The sequence below is a fragment of the Oncorhynchus mykiss genome, chromosome 14 (genome assembly GCF_013265735.2).
Source record: "Oncorhynchus mykiss isolate Arlee chromosome 14, USDA_OmykA_1.1, whole genome shotgun sequence".
NCBI classification, from domain to species: Eukaryota; Metazoa; Chordata; class Actinopteri; order Salmoniformes; family Salmonidae; genus Oncorhynchus; species Oncorhynchus mykiss.
The window spans coordinates 33,498,892-33,512,404 of NC_048578.1; the positions used below are offsets into that span (position 1 = coordinate 33,498,892).

General features: G+C 46.5%; 1 protein-coding gene across 3 annotated transcripts in view; it reads right to left on the reverse strand.

The window, feature by feature from the left end:
• Positions 1-208: 208 nt before the first annotated feature.
• The window catches only part of LOC110487786 (glutamate receptor 3), a 254,309-nt gene continuing 241,004 nt past the window's right edge, over positions 209-13,513 (reverse strand). The window contains exons 14-16 of one of the 3 annotated variants that reach the window (XM_036943366.1): positions 4,677-4,791; positions 2,899-3,146; positions 209-2,043 (exon numbers count right to left, since the gene is read on the reverse strand). In XM_036943366.1, the coding sequence (XP_036799261.1) occupies positions 2,901-3,146; positions 4,677-4,791 (361 nt within the window). In that variant the 3' untranslated portion in view covers positions 209-2,043; positions 2,899-2,900. Of the gene's footprint in view, positions 2,044-2,898; positions 4,792-13,513 lie in introns of those variants that run through there. The other 2 variants (XM_036943367.1, XM_036943368.1) reach the window with 2 other exon arrangements.

Below are 13,513 nucleotides of genomic sequence, written 5' to 3' on the forward strand. Positions count from 1 at the left end.
TGTGTGTGTGTCTGTGTGCGTGTGTGTGTGTGTGTCTGTGTGCGTGTGTGTGTGTGTGTGTGTGTGTGTGTGTGTGTGCGCGTGTGCGTGTGTGTGTGTGTGTGTGTGTGTGTGTGTGCGCGTGTGCGTGTGCATGTGTGTGTGTGTGTGAATAATCTCCGCTGTGCAAGTAAACATACATTCATACAATTAAAAGCACAGAAACATGTTTTTTTTTTCTATACAAGTTTATTTACAAAAATGTATGAAAATTCTCTTTTACAGCTCCTCGCTAATGATGATGATGATGATATACACACATGCAGATTCGGACTCTTCTTGTAGTAGTCACTAAGCTGCTTGGCAATTCTCTCTGTGTGAAGTGAACTTACAAAATAAAATAAACTGTCATGGTTTCTACCGTAGAATCTGACGTTAGAAGAGCTTGTAATAAGTCATCACGTATTTTACATGCAATTTCTTAGAAACATTCGGAAACCAATCATTTTCTTGTGTAGCCTTAATAAATAAATCTAATTTAAATAAATGTACACGTGTCTTTCTTTAGAAATGTTTTATTTCCTATTTCTTCCCTTTTAAAGATTTTTTAAAAATATTTTTTTATTTTTTTTTTATGTTAAACTTTCTATCCGCGGTTTTAGGCGATTAAATGTCTTCCTAAATCCTAATGAAGTCACAGTCTTTTGAACAGAAAAGGGAAATGTGGTAAGCGTAAGTGCCTTGTAGTAATCCATGGTCTCATTGTAATTATTTATGTTATTCATTTATTTCATTAACTAAGTAAATTCACCAAACACTAATAACGAAATTAAAATTGAAAGCAAATCATCAAACCACAGCTTATTCGTTAATAAATACCAAGGTCATCCATAATAACTACAGGTAAAAAGCCATTACTGTTTGAATTGCAGTTCATCTACTATTGAATGTCCCGTCTGGTTTGGTTTTAGTTGCTTGTACAGAAGACTTGAATGATTTTAGGTTACATGAACATCCAGTTTACAAACAGCCTATTTTGGAGCGACACCGTGTGAGTGAGTTTTCTCTTCGTATTCTACACACCATAAAACACACTGCGAGAGGTACTCATCTATGAAACTTGCTCAGACAGTCCTCTGCATTCTTTAATTAACCCTGTTGGCAGTATATTGGGATTGTGAGATGGTCTGTTTTAAGAAGTGTACATCCAAATGCTGCATCTCACATTCATCTCTTTCAAGAGTCCCTGTGTGTACGTCCAGAATGACATCCTATTACTTATATAGTGCACTACTTTTGACCAGAGGCTCTAGTCAGAAGTAGTGCACTACATAGGGAATAGGGGGCCATTTCAGATGCACTACCAGTGCCTGGGCTCAGAGTCGTGGACAACAACATATTTAACCAATTGATTCATCGTTCAAAACAATTCCTAGGTCACAGCAATATAACAAGCTATCTTCTAGTAATAAGTGACTTACTGTACAGTGCCTACAATAAACGTATTTTAAAACACATTTAACCAGTAAAAACCTGGCCTGCAAGAATAATTAGGATAATCGGATCAAATTCCCTTAGCAGACAAAAACAATTTATTATCTGTAGTATCGTATTCATTTTCTGTACGGGCACTTGGAAATGTGCTTGGGGTTGCAAGTGATGGCTTTAGGTATCTCTCTCTCTCTTTGTGTCTTCTTAGTTCGTTACAGCATCTCAAATAAATGTACAGAAAACAACCCTGTCTTTCTGTTTACTTGTCTGTTTAGTTGTTTAGTTGTTTAGTTGTTTGTGTGTTTGTGAGTTGTGATTAGTTGCATTGTTCTAAGTCATTCTGTGAGTCTCTGAGTGTTTCATACATAAGGCACTGGAGTAAACCGATTTAAGTTCTTCACGTCACCAGTCCTGTCATGTCTTCATTGCAGATTATCGTCGCCATTTTCCGCCAGGAGAGGATTTAGCTGCAGTTCAGGAAACCCCCATCTAGACGTGTTCATGTTGTTTCATCATGGGGTCAGTAGTCACAGTCGTTGGTAAGGTACCTGGTCTAGCTGACGTGTATGATACCTGTTTAACAGGAAGGAAGTACAGGGATAATATCAATTGCATTTACTTGATTCCTCGCGTCCTCTCTCCTTGCCTCCTTCTCAAAACCAATTGGATGAGAAGTCAGTGGTCCCTCCCCTCTGACCTTCTCATTCGATTAGTTTTGAGGCGAGAGGACGTGAGGAATCAATGAAATGCAATTTGAAAGTCTCACACAGTGACACATGGGTGATAGGTCTGTTAAATGGTGGATGAGATGAGATGTATCATTAGGTTGGAACGGTTGAGTCATGATGTGTGCCAGTATTACTTGGGACATTAGCTTAGCTATTAACGATTCGCAGATGCCGCTAGGACATTCTACTGAGTAAACTGAAACATTAAGCTCAATAAAGTGTGAGTGTTTACGAGATATGCTGATAATGCAGATTTCAATTTTTTTTCTGGATAAAAAAAGGGGCTTAGGTGGTGGGCGAGGCAGGGGGTGTGGAAGGGGGCAAGGCCTGCCAGTTGGGGCGGCTGAATTTATAAATAATTTAGAGGCCCCCATCTTGACGGTGTAAAGAAATATTAGTATTAGTATTCATATTTGACCCGAAAAAACACTTAGGCGGACAGCAAAATGATTTACCTGTAGTCATACACAGTATATAGCAATGTCAAATCTGTAAGAGTGTTCGGGAATTGTAAATGTAATGTTGGGTTGTCTGTTGTGGGTATGTCCAAGTCAAGAGTGATAAAGTGTTACGGAATCACACCAACAGCTTGACAAAAACACAAACAAATAAATGAATCATTCAACACCAACGACACCACCAGAAGAAACAAAATGATGTCACAGAGACAGAATCAGGAAGAGAGCAGCGTCGTCATTACCCTTAGATCTTAACGCTCTCTGTCCCATACACGTTGTAGCCTTCTCTGTACGTGGCAAAGTTCTGTGGGTTGGTCGGGGGAGCTGGCTTCAATTTCTCAGCATTCTTTGCTAGTTTGAGCCGTTTGGTTTCTGCACGCGATTTGTAACAGAACTCAATCAGAGCCACCATCATGGCCAGCCCCAGCCCTCCAACCAGAATATAGAAGACTCCAGCCACATTGCTCAGGCTGAGAGCACTTGTCTTGTCCTGGGGAAGGTGAAGAACATAGTTAGAGGGTTTGTGGTGGAGAGAGTTCTGTAGAGAACAGTGCAGCCTACCAGTATGGCTCTAAAGCAAAGTATCTATAGTCCTCCAATTGATCCTTACAGTCTTGTTGAAATAACAGTCGAATACCTAACACTTGGTAACTCACATGGATACTCTATTATCAGACCCCTTCTACAAACTCTCTCTCTGAGATTGAAATGTTTCTGATGCTAACCAATGGCAGATCATACTACAGACTCCAGAGGCTAATAGCAACAGAAGGTTGACAAAAGTAAAGGATGGCTGAGGTTGACTCTAGAAGAGGTCTGGACTGGTTTTCCTATAGTGGTGCAAGAAGTTGTGAGGAACATCTGAACACCATAGTCAGACCATTCTCCGATGAAGGAGAGACGAGTCACCTCTTTAGTTTGATCTAGGTGAATGTAGAGCTTCCCCTATTCTACAGGCCTTCTTCCATATAAGGAAGCTGCGGTCAGTAACTCACAGGTCAACATTTCAAGCCCTGTCCTGAAAAAAAAAAAATGTCTTGGTACACTGTGATACTGTGTAGTCAAATCTCTCTGACATCAAAACAATCCCCAAAGCCATTTTACGAACGGATTCAAACCATTCTGCTGCTGCTTATTTCCCAAACATGTTGATTGAAAATTTGTTCATGAGAGTTTTACCATTTGCAGTTTAACCCTTTGAGGTTTGACTGAGAGTCTATATCTGTGGAAAATAGATCTGTTAGTTCATTAGCCTGGCTATGGTCTCAGAGGGTTAAATAAGAGGTTTATTACGTTCTTAGACTTCATGTGGGGTGGAAACAACAAGATCTCTTCATTGCAACTCCTTGATCAGACAAAAAGCTGAAAAACACCCCACGGTGCTGTAACATCTTACGGAAGTTAATTGGAAGCAGTCGCTCACAACAAGAACACTGTGTTTGTTCACCCCAAAACAGGAAGCTAAAGAACCCAATAGATACATTTCCATGCAACCTAGTAACAACACAGATAAATCAAATTTTAATTAAAAGTTTTAGTAAATAGAAACAGCAGCATAATGGTAAGAATATCATGAATGTAAAGTGTGAAAATGAGCAAAAAATAACACTTAATGTCAACAGCTAGTCAACAACTATTCAATGATGGCGTTTGATTATTTTACACAATTTACAATTTCCCCAAGCATATCCTAATGTAATTTACCATTACAGTTTGTGTGGGGGAAAAAAAATCATTACCTATTTCTATAAAAATGACTTTAACATTAACATTAGCCCCCCCCAAAAAAATGACAAAATATTTTTGGGATGTGATTAGAATTGGGGAAATAGTGCATTATGGATTTGAGCCACTTCTCCATTTTTGTTACATGTATGTGGCAGAATGTTGCTTGTATGAATAAATAACATACTAGGAGGTAAAGGGATAGACAGTATAGCTAATCTAGATGTTTTAGTGTAGTTTAGTATTTGTTCATATGAACACTGGGAATCAGCACAGAAGACCTGCGGAGACTGACCTTACTTCCAGAGTCCTTGGTTCCACATTCACCCTTATCGTACCACCATTTGTTTTTCAGCTTGTCTAAGATGCCTTGTTCACTGAGTTTCAATACGGCAAGGTTTACAGGAGTTCTTCACGTGGGAAATAACATAAATAACATCATATTATGTTATTTTATGTTATTCATAACTTCATAGCTTACATTATGTCATTACAAAGCGATCGAGCAGGACTCCTGGCCGTTGTCACATCACAGAGAACAGGCATTCTAGTCTATTACCTTGTCGTCATTGACCAGCCCTAGTCTAGGGCCAGGGCCTGCTCCTATCGCTTCGAGTAATCGGCAGACGCTGGTAACAGGACGAGCAGGTACTGACTGTACACTCCGCTGGTCTGAGATTATCTAAAGCTGAGGAAGGTATTTGTTTGTGGGCACAGCAGGGTAGATGTCTGACCAGCACTTAACAAGTTTGATCCAACTAGAACCTTCTCTTGACTAACAGTAGCAGTAAAGGACTACAAGACAACTGTTGACCCGATATCTTCCCCGTCGGTAGAAACAGAGGCTTGGACACCTCCTACTGCAACATCACAAGTTGGCTCTGAGATTTGGTGGCAAAGACTTTGAACTCAACTTTGAATCTCAGGACACTAATAATGTCATGTATTCTGACATGAAAATCAGCATTAAAAAAGTGAATAAAGCAAAAGGTGTTTGACATGAACCTTCTCATGAGAAGCGGTGCTGTTTATTGGTGGGGAAAGCGTGGTGGATATAGGCTTTACTATATCCGCTTAGAAGGGGGATTACTGTCAACAGAACCAAGCTACAGTTTTATTACCGGTGTTTAAGCTCAGCTTTGGCACATCAGGGGAATAATACATGTGGTTTCTCTCTGTAATATGGTTTCAGAAGAAGAAACTGATAAGTAATTGGCAACGTTTATTTAGGATGTTCTCACTGCCTTACAACTGACATAGTGCCATTAACTGTGCAAAGGTATGTTCCAATACATATATATTTTAAATTAAGCTATGATGCTATGATGCTATGATGCTATGATGCTATGATGCTATTATGCAATGATGCTATGATGCTATGTGTGGAGTGAACAAATAAATAATGATGCATAATGATGCATAATAAGGAAGACTGTTCATGCTCTATATAGTCGCTATAGAAACAGACTGGTGATGTTCTGTATATACCCTATAGAAATAGACTGGTGATGTTCTGTAAAGACCCTATAGAAACAGACTGGTGGTGCCCTCCTCTTCAGCCCCTATAGAAACAGACTGGTGGTGGTCTACTCTACATCCCCTATAGAAACGGACTGGTGGTGGTCTATGCAGTCTCTATAGAAACAGACTGGTGGTGCTCTACTCTACATCCCCTATAGAAACAGACTGGTGGTGCTCTACTCTACATCCCCTATAGAAACAGACTGGTGGTGCCCTCCTCTTCAGCCCCTATAGAAACAGACTGGTGGTGCTCGACTCTACATCCCCTATAGAAACAGACTGGTGGTGCCCTCCTCTTCAGCCCCTATAGAAACAGACTGGTGGTGCTCTATATAGTCCCTATAGAAACAGACTGGTGGTGTCCTACTCTACATCCCCTATAGAAACAGACTGGTGGTGCTCTACTCTACATCCCCTATAGAAACAGACTGGTGGTGCTCTATATAGTCCCTATAGAAACAGACTGGTGGTGCCCTACTCTACATCCCCTATAGAAACAGGCTGGTGGTGCCCTACTCTACATCCCCTATAGAAACAGACTGGTGGTGCCCTCCTCTTCAGCCCCTATAAAAACAGACTGGTGGTGCTCTACTCTACATCCCAAATAGAAAAAGACTGGTGGTGCTCTACTCTACATCCCCTATAGAAACAGACTGGTGGTGCCCTCCTCTTCAGCCCCTATAGAAACAGACTGGTGGTGCTCTACTCTACAGCCCCTATAGAAACAGACTGGTGGTGCTCTATATAGTCCCTTTAGAGACAGACTGGTGGTGCCCTCCTCTTCAGCCCCTATAGAAACAGACTGGTGGTGCCCTCCTCTTCAGCCCCTATAGAAAATGACTGGTGGTGCCCTCCTCCTCAGCCCCTATAGAAACAGACTGGTGGTGCCCTCCTCTTCAGCCCCTATAGGTACAGACTGGTGGTGCCCTCCTCTTCAGCCCCTATAGAAACAGACTGGTGGTGCCCTACTCTACTTCCCCTATAGAAACAGACTGGTGGTGCCCTCCTCTTCAGCCCCTATAGAAACAGACTGGTGGTGCCCTCCTCTTCAGCCCCTATAGAAACAGACTGGTGGTGCCCTCCTCCTCAGCCCCTATAGAAACAGACTGGTGGTGCCCTCCTCTTCAGCCCCTATAGAAACAGACTGGTGGTGCCCTCCTCCTCAGCCCCTATAGAAACAGACTGGTGGTGCCCTCCTCTTCAGCCCCCATAGAAACAGACTGGTGGTGCCCTCCTCCTCAGCCCCTATAGAAACAGACTGGTGGTGCCCTCCTCTTCAGCCCCTATAGAAACAGACTGGTGGTGCTCTACTCTACATCCCATATAGAAACAGACTGGTGGTGCCCTCCTCTTCAGCCCCTATAGAAACAGACTGGTGTTGCTCTACTCTACAGCCCCTATAGAAACAGACTGGTGGTGCTCTATATAGTCCCTTTAGAAACAGACTGGTGGTGCCCTCCTCTTCAGCCCCTATAGAAACAGACTGGTGGTGCCCTCCTCTTCAGCCCCTATAGAAAATGACTGGTGGTGCCCTCCTCCTCAGCCCCTATAGAAACAGACTGTTGGTGCCCTCCTCTTCAGCCCCTATAGGAACAGACTGGTGGTGCCCTCCTCTTCAGCCCCTATAGAAACAGACTGGTGGTGCCCTACTCTACTTCCCCTATAGAAACAGATTGGTGGTGCCCTCCTCTTCAGCCCCTATAGAAACAGACTGGTGGTGCCCTCCTCTTCAGCCCCTATAGAAACAGACTGGTGGTGCCCTCCTCCTCAGCCCCTATAGAAACAGACTGGTGGTGCCCTCCTCTTCAGCCCCCATAGAAACAGACTGGTGGTGCACTACTCTACAGCCACTATAGAAACAGAGTGGTGGTGCTCTACTCTACAGCCCCTATAGAAACAGACTGGTGGTGCTCTACTCTACATCCCCTATAGAAACAGACTGGTGGTGCCCTACTCTACAGCCCCTATAGGAACAGACTGGTGGTGCCCTCCTCTTCAGCCCCTATAGAAACAGACTGGTGGTGCCCTCCTCCTCAGCCCCTATAGAAACAGACTGGTGGTGCCCTCCTCTTCAGCCCATATAGGAACAGACTGGTGGTGCCCTCCTCTACAGCCCCTATAGAAACAGACTAGTGGTGCCCTCCTCTTCAGCCCCTATAGAAACAGACTGGTGGTGCTCTTACTCTACATCCCCTATAGAAACAGACTGGTGGTGCCCTACTATACATCCCCTATAGAAACAGACTGGTGGTGCTCTACTCTACAGCCCCTATAGAAACAGACTGGTGGTGCCCTCCTCTTCAGCCCCTATAGGAACAGACTGGTGGTGCTCTACTCTACATCCCCTATAGAAACAGACTGGTGGTGCCCTACTCTACATCCCCTATAGAAACAGACTGGTGGTGCTCTACTCTACATCCCCTATAGAAACAGACTGGTGGTGCTCTACTCTGCAGCCCCTATAGAAACAGACTGGTGGTGCCCTCCTCCTCAGCCCCTATAGAAACAGACTTGTGGTGCCCTCCTCTTCAGCCCCTATAGGAACAGACTGGTGGTGCCCTCCTCTTCAGCCCCTATAGAAACAGACTGGTGGTGCCCTCCTCTTCAGCCCCTATAGAAACACACTGGTGGTGCCCTCCTCCTCAGCCCCTATAGAAACAGACTGGTGGTGCCCTCCTCTTCAGCCCCTATAGAAACAGACTGGTGGTGCACCACTCTACAGCCACTATAGAATTAGAGTGGTGGTGCTCTACTCTACAGCCCATATATAAACAGACTGGTGGTGCCCTCCTCTTCAGCCCCTATAGAAACAGACTGGTGGTGCCCTCCTCTTCAGCCCCTATAGAAACAGAGTGGTGGTGCTCTACTCTACAGCCCCTATAGAAACAGACTGGTGGTGCTCTACTCTACATCCCCTATAGAAACAGACTGGTGGTGCCCTACTCTACAGCCCCTATAGGAACAGACTGGTGGTGCCCTCCTCTTCAGCCCCTATAGAAACAGACTGGTGGTGCCCTCCTCCTCAGCCCCTATAGAAACAGACTGGTGGTGCCCTCCTCTTCAGCCCATATAGGAACAGACTGGTGGTGCCCTCCTCTACAGCCCCTATAGAAACAGACTAGTGGTGCCCTCCTCTTCAGCCCCTATAGAAACAGACTGGTGGTGCTCTTACTCTACATCCCCTATAGAAACAGACTGGTGGTGCCCTACTATACATCCCCTATAGAAACAGACTGGTGGTGCTCTACTCTACAGCCCCTATAGAAACAGACTGGTGGTGCCCTCCTCTTCAGCCCCTATAGGAACAGACTGGTGGTGCTCTACTCTACATCCCCTATAGAAACAGACTGGTGGTGCCCTACTCTACATCCCCTATAGAAACAGACTGGTGGTGCTCTACTCTACATCCCCTATAGAAACAGACTGGTGGTGCTCTACTCTGCAGCCCCTATAGAAACAGACTGGTGGTGCCCTCCTCCTCAGCCCCTATAGAAACAGACTTGTGGTGCCCTCCTCTTCAGCCCCTATAGGAACAGACTGGTGGTGCCCTCCTCTTCAGCCCCTATAGAAACAGACTGGTGGTGCCCTCCTCTTCAGCCCCTATAGAAACACACTGGTGGTGCCCTCCTCCTCAGCCCCTATAGAAACAGACTGGTGGTGCCCTCCTCTTCAGCCCCTATAGAAACAGACTGGTGGTGCACCACTCTACAGCCACTATAGAATTAGAGTGGTGGTGCTCTACTCTACAGCCCATATATAAACAGACTGGTGGTGCCCTCCTCTTCAGCCCCTATAGAAACAGACTGGTGGTGCTCTACTCTACATCCCCTATAGAAACAGACTGGTGGTGCCCTCCTCTTCAGCCCCTATAGAAACAGACTAGTGGTGCCCTCCTCTTCAGCCCCTATAGAAACAGACTGGTGGTGCCCTCCTCCTCAGCCCCTATAGAAACAGACTGGTGGTGCCCTCCTCTTCAGCCCCCATAGAAACAGACTGGTGGTGCACTACTCTACAGCCACTATAGAAACAGAGTGGTGGTGCTCTACTCTACAGCCCCTATAGAAACAGACTGGTGGTGCCCTCCTCTTCAGCCCCTATAGAAACAGACTGGTGGTGCTCTACTCTACATCCCCTAAAGAAACAGACTGGTGGTGCCCTACTCTACATCCCCTATAGAAACAGACTGGTGGTGCTCTACTCTACATCCCCTATAGAAACAGACTGGTGGTGCCCTACTCTACAGCCCCTATAGAAACAGACTGGTGGTGCCCTCCTCTTCAGCCCCTATAGGAACAGACTGGTGGTGCCCTCCTCTTCAGCCCCTATAGAAACAGACTGGTGGTGCCCTCCTCCTCAGCCCCTATAGAAACAGACTGGTGGTGCCCTCCTCTTCAGCACCTATAGGAACAGACTGGTGGTGCCCTCCTCTACAGCCCCTATAGAAACAGACTGGTGGTGCTCTACTCTGCAGCCCCTATAGAAACAGACTGGTGGTGCTCTATATAGTCCCTATAGAAACAGACTGGTGGTGCCCTCCTCCTCAGCCCCTATAGAAACAGACTTGTGGTGCCCTCCTCTTCAGCCCCTATAGGAACAGACTGGTGGTGCCCTCCTCTTCAGCACCTATAGAAACAGACTGGTGGTGCCCTCCTCTTCAGCCCCTATAGAAACAGACTGGTGGTGCCCTCTTCTTCAGCCCCTATAGAAACAGACTGGTGGTGCTCTACTCTACATCCCCTATAGAAACAGACTGGTGGTGCCCTACTCTACATCCCCTATAGAAACAGACTGGTGGTGCTCTACTCTACATCCCCTATAGAAACAGACTGGTGGTGCCCTACTCTACAGCCCCTATAGAAACAGACTGGTGGTGCCCTCCTCTTCAGCCCCTATAGGAACAGACTGGTGGTGCCCTCCTCTTCAGCCCCTATAGAAACAGACTGGTGGTGCCCTCCTTCTCAGCCCCTATAGAAACAGACTGGTGGTGCCCTCCTCTTCAGCCCCTATAGGAACAGACTGGTGGTGCCCTCCTCTTCAGCCCCTATAGAAACAGACTGGTGGTGCTCTTACTCTACATCCCCTATAGAAACAGACTGGTGGTGCCCTACTATACAGCCCCTATAGAAACAGACTGGTGGTGCTCTACTCTACAGCCCCTATAGAAACAGACTGGTGGTGCCCTCCTCTTCAGCCCCTATAGAAACAGACTGGTGGTGCTCTACTCTACATCCCCTATAGAAACAGACTGGTGGTGCCCTACTCTACATCCCCTATAGAAACAGACTGGTGGTGATCTACTCTACATCCCCTATAGAAACAGACTGGTGGTGCCCTCCTCTTCAGCCCCTATAGAAACAGACTGGTGGTGCTCTACTCTACTTTCCCTATAGAAACAGACTGGTGGTGCTCTAATCTACAGCCCCTATAGAAACAGACTGGTGGTGCCCTCCTCTTCAGCTCCTATAGGAACAGACTGGTGGTGCTCTACTCTACATTCCCTATAGAAACAGACTGGTGGTGCCCTACTCTACATCCCCTATAGAAACAGACTGGTGGTTCTCTACTCTACATCCCCTATAGAAACAGACTGGTGGTGCTCTACTCTGCAGCCCCTATAGAAACAGACTGGTGGTGCTCTATATTTTCCCTATAGAAACAGACTGGTGGTGCCCTCCTCCTCAGCCCCTATAGAAACAGACTGGTGGTGCCCTCCTCCTCAGCCCCTATAGAAACAGACTGGTGGTGCCCTCCTCTTCAGCCCCTATAGAAACAGACTGGTGGTGCCCTACTCTACTTCCCCTATAGAAACAGACTGGTGGTGCCCTCCTCTTCAGCCCCTATAGAAACAGACTGGTGGTGCCTTCCTCCTCAGCCCCTATAGAAACAGACTGGTGGTGCCCTCCTCTTCAGCCCCTATAGGAACAGACTGGTGGTGCCCTCCTCTACAGCCCCTATAGAAACAGACTGGTGGTGCCCTCCTCTTCAGCCCCTATAGAAACGGACTGGTGGTGCCCTACTATACATCCCCTATAGAAACAGACTGGTGGTGCTCTACTCTACATCCCCTATAGAAACAGACTGGTGGTGCCCTACTATACATCCCCTATAGAAACAGACTGGTGGTGCTCTACTCTACATCCCCTATAGAAACAGACTGGTGGTGCTCTACTCTACAGCCCCTATAGAAACAGACTGGTGGTGCTCTATATAGTCCCTATAGAAACAGACTGGTGGTGCCCTCCTATACAGCCCCTATAGAAACAGACTGGTGGTGCCCTCCTCTTCAGCCCCTATAGAAACAGACTGGTAGTGCTCTACTCTACATCCCCTATAGAAACAGACTGGTGGTGCCCTCCTCTTCAGCCCCTATAGAAACAGACTGGTGGTGCTCTACTCTACATCCCGTATAGAAACAGACTGGTGGTGCCCTACTCTACATCCCCTATAGAAACAGACTGGTGGTGCCCTACTCTACTTCCCCTATAGAAACAGACTGGCGGTGCCCTCCTCTTCAGCCCCTATAGAAACAGACTGGTGGTGCCCTCCTCTTCAGCCCCTATAGAAACAGACTGGTGGTGCCCTCCTCCTCAGCCCCTATAGAAACAGACTGGTGGTGCCCTCCTCTTCAGCCCCCATAGAAACAGACTGGTGGTGCACTACTCTACAGCCACTATAGAAACAGAGTAGTGGTGCTCTACTCTACAGCCCCTATAGAAACAGACTGGTGGTGCCCTCCTCTTCTGCCCCTATAGAAACAGACTGGTGGTGCTCTACTCTACATCCCCTATAGAAACAGACTGGTGGTGCTCTACTCTACATCCCCTATAGAAACAGACTGGTGGTGCCCTACTCTACATCCCCTATAGAAACAGACTGGTGGTGCTCTACTCTACATCCCCTATAGAAACAGACTGGTGGTGCCCTACTCTACATCCCCTATAGAAACAGACTGGTGGTGCTCTACTCTACATCCCATATAGAAACAGACTGGTGGTGCTCTACTCTGCAGCCCCTATAGAAACAGACTGGTGGTGCTCTATATAGTCCCTATAGAAACAGACTGGTGGTGCCCTCCTCCTCAGCCCCTATATAAACAGACTGGTGGTGCCCTCCTCCTCAGCCCCTATAGAAACAGACTGGTGGTGCCCTCCTCTTCAGCCCCTATAGAAACAGACTGGTGGTGCCCTACTCTACTTCCCCTATAGAAACAGACTGGTGGTGCCCTCCTCTTCAGCCCCTATAGAAACAGACTGGTGGTGGCCTCCTCTTCAGCCCCTATAGAAACAGACTGGTGGTGCCTTCCTCCTCAGCCCCTATAGAAACAGACTGGTGGTGCCCTCCTCTTCAGCCCCTATAGGAACAGACTGGTGGTGCCCTCCTCTACAGCCCCTATAGAAACAGACTGGTGGTGCCCTCCTCTTCAGCCCCTATAGAAACGGACTGGTGGTGCCCTACTATACATCCCCTATAGAAACAGACTGGTGGTGCTCTACTGTACATCCCCTATAGAAACAGACTGGTGGTGCCCTACTATACATCCCCTATAGAAACAGACTGGTGGTGCTCTACTCTACATCCCCTATAGAAACAGACTGGTGGTGCTCTACTCTA